This window comes from Habropoda laboriosa, unplaced genomic scaffold, assembly GCF_001263275.1.
Source record: "Habropoda laboriosa isolate 0110345459 unplaced genomic scaffold, ASM126327v1 scaffold816, whole genome shotgun sequence".
Classification (NCBI taxonomy): domain Eukaryota; kingdom Metazoa; phylum Arthropoda; class Insecta; order Hymenoptera; family Apidae; genus Habropoda; species Habropoda laboriosa.
The window spans coordinates 120,494-126,303 of record NW_017101002.1 but is presented as its reverse complement, the minus strand read 5'-3'; the positions used below and the strand labels follow the sequence as shown (position 1 = coordinate 126,303).

General features: G+C 27.1%; 3 protein-coding genes across 4 annotated transcripts in view; 2 read left to right on the top strand and 1 right to left on the bottom strand.

The window, feature by feature from the left end:
* LOC108577736 (NADH dehydrogenase [ubiquinone] complex I, assembly factor 7 homolog) overlaps positions 1–1,212 on the top strand; it is a 1,450-nt gene extending 238 nt beyond the window's left edge. Inside the window, exons 2-5 of the mRNA XM_017940928.1 lie at positions 2–101; positions 170–451; positions 539–652; positions 709–1,212. Coding sequence (XP_017796417.1) covers positions 2–101; positions 170–451; positions 539–652; positions 709–1,212 — 1,000 coding nt within the window. The remainder of the gene's footprint in view (position 1; positions 102–169; positions 452–538; positions 653–708) is intronic.
* Positions 1,213–1,356: 144 nt separating this feature from the next.
* On the bottom strand, positions 1,357–4,197 carry LOC108577782 (CWF19-like protein 2). The gene is made up of 10 exons (XM_017940985.1): positions 4,042–4,197; positions 3,528–3,929; positions 2,996–3,445; positions 2,797–2,914; positions 2,592–2,731; positions 2,450–2,515; positions 2,070–2,375; positions 1,852–2,007; positions 1,586–1,768; positions 1,357–1,497 (listed from the first exon to the last, which is right to left on the bottom strand). Exons 1-10 carry the CDS (start codon positions 4,150–4,152, stop codon positions 1,357–1,359), a joined length of 2,073 nt encoding a protein of 690 aa, XP_017796474.1. The 5' UTR covers positions 4,153–4,197.
* Positions 4,198–4,259: 62 nt separating this feature from the next.
* The window catches only part of LOC108577803 (SUN domain-containing protein 2-like), a 2,921-nt gene continuing 1,370 nt past the window's right edge, over positions 4,260–5,810 (top strand). The window contains exons 1-2 of one of the 2 annotated variants that reach the window (XM_017941008.1): positions 4,260–4,330; positions 5,336–5,773. In XM_017941008.1, the coding sequence (XP_017796497.1) occupies positions 5,351–5,773 (423 nt within the window). In that variant the 5' untranslated portion in view covers positions 4,260–4,330; positions 5,336–5,350. Of the gene's footprint in view, positions 4,331–4,802; positions 4,871–5,335; positions 5,774–5,810 lie in introns of those variants that run through there. The other variant, XM_017941009.1, reaches the window with a different exon arrangement.

Genomic DNA, 5,810 nt, shown 5'->3' with positions numbered 1-5,810 from the left:
CTATTTGGATAATACATGAAAAGCAAAAAATATCAAAAAATGCTTTCCAAATTGTTGAACTAGGTCCAGGTAGAGGAACTTTAGTTAAAGATATACTAAAGGTATGTCTTTAGTAATTAATATGTGAAATTTCAAAAATTTATTTCATAAATATATCTTTACTGTATAGGTATTTAAACAATTTCGATTGCTAGATAATGTTTCAGTACATTTGGTGGAAATTAGTCCTACTCTTTCTCTAATTCAAGCAAAAAATTTATGCAAAACAATTAAAGAACATGATAGAAAAACAAATGAACCCAAGGAAAATTTTATTACTTATTATAGAGAAGGTGTTACAGATGATGGTATAAAATTATATTGGTACAATTCTATTAAAGATGTACCTAAGAATTTTAGTGTATTTTTAGCACATGAATTTTTTGATGCATTACCAATACATAAATTTCAGGTATAGTAATTAGAATTAATGTAGAAAAATATTTTATTAGTATAAGTTATGTTAATTAAATAATATTAGACAACTGTAATAACTTAGAAAACTGACAGAGGATGGACTGAAGTTTTGGTGGATATAATTCAAGGAAGCAATGAAGAAAAATTTTGTTATGTATTGTCAAATACATCAACACCTGCAACTTTTTATATATCAGTAAGTTCTCACATATTTTGGGTTTTAAAATGTAGTAATAAATAAATATTTTGCAGAATGATGAAAAAAGAGAACATCTTGAAATTAGTCCAGAAAGTTTGGTAATAGTGGATTATATAGCAGACTTTTTGATGGAATGTGGTGGATTTGCTTTAATTTGTGATTATGGTTACAACGGCGATAAAACTGACACCTTTCGTGGATTTTTTCAACATACTGTACACGACCCATTATTACGCCCAGGTACCGCAGATTTAACAGCAGATGTTGATTTTGCAGTTATTAAAAAAATTGCAGAAACAAATGACAGACTAATAACATTTGGACCAGTGACTCAAGCAAACTTTTTAAAAAATCTTGGAATTGATGTAAGGTTGCAGATGCTTTTGCAACATGCTTCACAGGAAGAAAGAAAAGATTTAGAATCTGGATATCATATGATAATGGATGAAGATAAAATGGGAACGCGTTTCAAAGTATTATCATTGTTTCCATCTGTTTTGAAAGAATATTTTAAACAAGTGCCAGTAGCTGGATTTGTGAATAAAAAATTTGAATGAAACATTACATTAAAGATTATTCTATTAATAGTCACATTATGCATTTACACCTGAACTAAAATGTTTATAGAAAGATAATATATTTAAAAAAATTGCATTCATATATACAGTTATGTATTTTAAACTTTTAGTTATGAGAATCAATCATGATTTTTTTACTTTAAACTCATATTTCTTCCATACTTCTAAAAATTTTAATGTTTTTTCACGTTGTTGATCAAGATTTTCTCTTTTTGGCTTTCTCCAAACATCATGATCCAAATCTAACATTCCACCTATGATCTCCTATAATAAATAAAATTTATTATATTAGATAAACTTGTTTTATCAAATAATCACTTGTACTTTAATATTTTTTCCTAGAAACCTTTACCTCTGCAAAATTTTTTGGAAACAAATGCTCATCTTCAATAACGTGAGCATATCCTTTATTTGTTTCGAATTCTACCATAAAATACGACAAACCATTTGGAATGGCATGACGGACATCTTTGTGTTCAAGGTCGATGACTTTTTTATTCATTGACCACTCTGTTTCACATTCTAATAAGGCTTTCTGCCAAAAACATTAGACACAAAATTTAATGCTATTTGTATTAATTGTATAAATATCTATTGTTTTATTATTTATGTATTTACCTTGAAATACATTGGTGCTAATTCACCAACCTCTTTTGGTAATGGAATACAATCTAACTTCATGTGTGTAAATTTGTAACGGCTCTTATAAGTTTCATAAAACACAGGATATTGGTTTTGATCCATGAACATTTTATATAAAGTTCGTTTAAACATCTGAAAATAAAACAGTTGTGAAAAAAGAAAATATTACTAAACAATATAAAAAAATGTTTTACCTTTAAGTTTTCCCAAACATTTTCATCTAATTGTAACTGACAAGCAACATGCTGTACAGGTGTTATTATACAATGTCCAACAGTCAAAGAACTATATTGAGGAAGGCATAAACAAATTTCGGAATTCATTTCAATGATCATATGTTTTAACATGTATTTGGAATCAATACACCAACGGCAAGTATCCAAACATTTCGATAAACGTTTGTGTTCTTTAATAGCAAATGAACGATCTTTCTCATCTTGTTTTGCGTCTAATTTAACACGTGTAATATGTTCTTCAAACATCTCATCCATATCCATATTCTAGAAATTATGTTATACATTTATTATTTATGTCATTTTATGATATTCTTTAAATTAAATTTTGTGTTACATACCTTAGAAGCAACCTTAATAAATGCTGCATCATCTTCATTTGTTGTCCTTCCCTTTTCCTTCTGGAACTAAAAAGAAGAAAATGACTTTATTAATATCTAATGTTATTAACTTAGAACATTTCATTTCTCAATAGACACTTACCAATTGTTGTAATGAATATTTATCATCATCAAAGAAATAGCGCACCTTCTTTCCAGAAGTGTGCGTTTCTGCATTCTTTCTCTTGATATTTTGAGAAAATTCTGTAGGTTGATTTCTGAGCTCCAATAGTCTCGTGACACCTATTATATCTAATGTTTGAAAACTCATCTATTTCAAGTATAATGAACTTTTATGTAATATGTACCTTTTGCATCAGTTTGAGTAAGTATTATATTCTGAACCTTTTCTGTATTGTGTACCTGAACACTTTTTGCAGCTTCCCTAGCTTCTTTTAATTGAATCTTCAGTTTTTCAGCTACTTCCTATGATACCAATAACAAATATTTACACTTTCCTAATATCTTTCGTATGTGTAATACAAAAATAAAATATGTATAACTTACAGTATTACCCATTAATTCAGCTTTAACAATCTTTGCTCCTAATTTATTCATTTCTGCTTCTGTTAGGGATTTAATTTCCTTAACTTCTGTGTCATTTGTATTATCATTAGAAATGCTTTTTAATACCACCATATTTGAATTTAATTGATTCTCTTCAGTTTTATCTGACATTTTGCTCTTTTGCCAATTTTTTTTATTGGTATGATTTGATTTATACGAAGTATTATTAAAACAATTATCATCTGTGGGTTTTTTGTATTCCTGTTTTCTTTGATGTTCATAATGTAAATTGTCATGTCTTTTATATTGATCATTTCTGTTTGAATTTTTAGTGCTTTTATATTGATTTTCAAACTTTGATTCTTTAGTAGTGTTTGAATTATGCTTCCATTTATCTTTTATTGATGTACCTTCAGCTTTGGATATCATTGACTGTATCACTTCTAAAGACTATAAAAATTAATGTCATATTAGTATCACTTTATATTTTAAATATAGGTATTTCAAAAACATGTAATAAAACTATACCTACACCCCATCTCACAGCTGCAATTTCTTCTAAACTTCTATTCTCACTTTTTGCTTGTTCTTTTGCACGTTGAAGACTTCTTTTTAGCCAATTCACATCCATTACTTGTTCTATTTTTGTTGAATTTTCTTCTGGAAGACCACTACCACCATTTTTCCAATATGGATTTAATTCTCTATCACTTTGACCCAATTTATCCAAATCAGATTTGCTAGCATTTTTATTAGAATTAAAAGATTCTGTCTTCTTTTCATTAAATACACAAGGAAATACGCTTTTTATGTTCATCCAATCCTCTCTTTTAAGAGATTCTTCTTCCTTCGACTTCATATGTACACTTTTTTTTGTGACTATGGTTTGAGATATTGGTTTTTCCACCCATTCTTGTTCCCCTTCACTAGTGCTCTAAAATTGTATAATTTTTACAATTAAAAGTAAGAAAAATAATGAAAATATTTAAAAAGGTTAAAAAAACATGAAATAAAACACGGAATATATAATAATATTGAATACTTACACTACTTGAATCAGATTCATTATGTTTTTCTTCTTTATCTCTTTGTTTATCTTTTCTCTTTGATTTCTTTCTTTCGTGTTTAGATTTGTTCTTATATTTTTTGTGTTTCATTTTCACCACTTTGTAGTCGCCAGTGCATACATACGTGTATGCATCATCAGCACGCAGAAGAGCATATATATATATATATACGTAGTGATCCATTTTTTTACGTAATTATCACGAATAGTCATGGCACATCAGAATAAAACAAACAACAATTAAACATACAAATTCGAATTAATTTTACGTAAGTTCATTATTTTTTAAATTATGTATAACTATACAATTAAAACCAATAATAAAGTTGCATTGCAACTTGATGTAAGGATAAATTACATATGTATGTGAATGCATCGATTTGATGGCACAGGTAGTAATTTCGTTTACACTGTGGAGAATTTAATTTCAAATTAAAGACTTTTAAATGTAAGAAAATGCAACTTTAATGTGTTATATTGGAAATGCATTAAATTACAAAATAAATAGTTGCAAGAATTAATAAAAACGTGTCAGTGTTCAATATTTTCGATTGTTAAACTAAATTTACAGTATTTTTAATTGATCATGATATGTAAATTACGTATAACGAAACGTTAGATAATATATAGTGCGGAAAAATATATGTATAAAATATGAAATATTTCTTGTATGTTAGTGCTATACTATATACAGTTTAACCAATCAATAGCGACTACGTTGTTACCGCGTAGATTTTGCCGCGCAAACGTTACGATCATCGCTTATTAAAGAATTAGTTGAATATTGTTTGGTGATTTGTTTCTGTAAGGTAATTATTATATATTATTATTCTAGTAATTTCTCCTACTTTTACTTTGATATGTTGTATTCTAAAATATTCGGTATTTGAAAATTAAACGAACACAAATACTGTTTGTTGATACTTCACAGTGTATTAATAGTAATTGATTAACACTTGATAAATTTGTAAAATGAAAGTGTATTTTATTTTACAAAAAGGGATATATCCACTTTTTCATTATATGTATCTACTATTGCCTATGTTAGTAAATTTTTGAAGGCATTAATATAAAACATTTTAAATGTAGGAACAATTTTCTTGAAGATTATTTAAATAAAATTCCACGTAATTAGTTTAATTAGTTTTCATAGAACTTTGTTATCATATGAAATGTATTAAGAATTTATTTGATATAAGGGTACAGTTTTTTATAATACTTTTATTGAAATTTCTGTTTTAATTTAATTTATATGTAGCTGTTTCAAATTTTAGATAAATTTGTAAAGAATGATTGAATCTGATCAAAGTGATAAGGAATTACAAGATGAAATGCCACCTTTGGAAACTTCTAATAGTTCTATAGAAGCTGATGCGTCTGGACAGAAAAGATTGCGAGAAGAAACTTCTGAAGATGAAAAGTTACTTTTACCTTCTAAAAGAACATGTGTATCTATTGATGAAACAACATCTAAGGAACATAAAACTGAATATATCTCAGAAGTAAATGGTACTGCTAAAAATGTAAAAGAAAATAAAAAGAATGTAAATCCTGATAATAAGAATGACAAAATTAAAGCAGCATCAGAAGAAGATACAAACGAAATTGCAAAAGACAATTTGCAAAACACAAATGATGAAGTACCCATTAATAATGATATTAAAATTAAGGAAGAAAATGAATCCGATACTTCAATAAACATAAAACAGAAGGTAACAAATTATATATTTAAACTTTAACAAACTAATA

Excerpts from the sequence above, each read along its gene's own strand:
- LOC108577782 (XM_017940985.1), bottom strand. The coding sequence starts at position 4,152 with ATGAAACACAAAAAATATAAGAACAAATCTAAACACGAAAGAAAGAAA. Across the intron at positions 2,376-2,449 it reads TTATTAAGGTTGCTTCTAAG|AATATGGATATGGATGAGAT; the intron begins GTATGTAACACA and ends CATAATTTCTAG. Across the intron at positions 1,498-1,585 it reads TTCCAAAAAATTTTGCAGAG|GAGATCATAGGTGGAATGTT; the intron begins GTAAAGGTTTCT and ends TATTTATTATAG.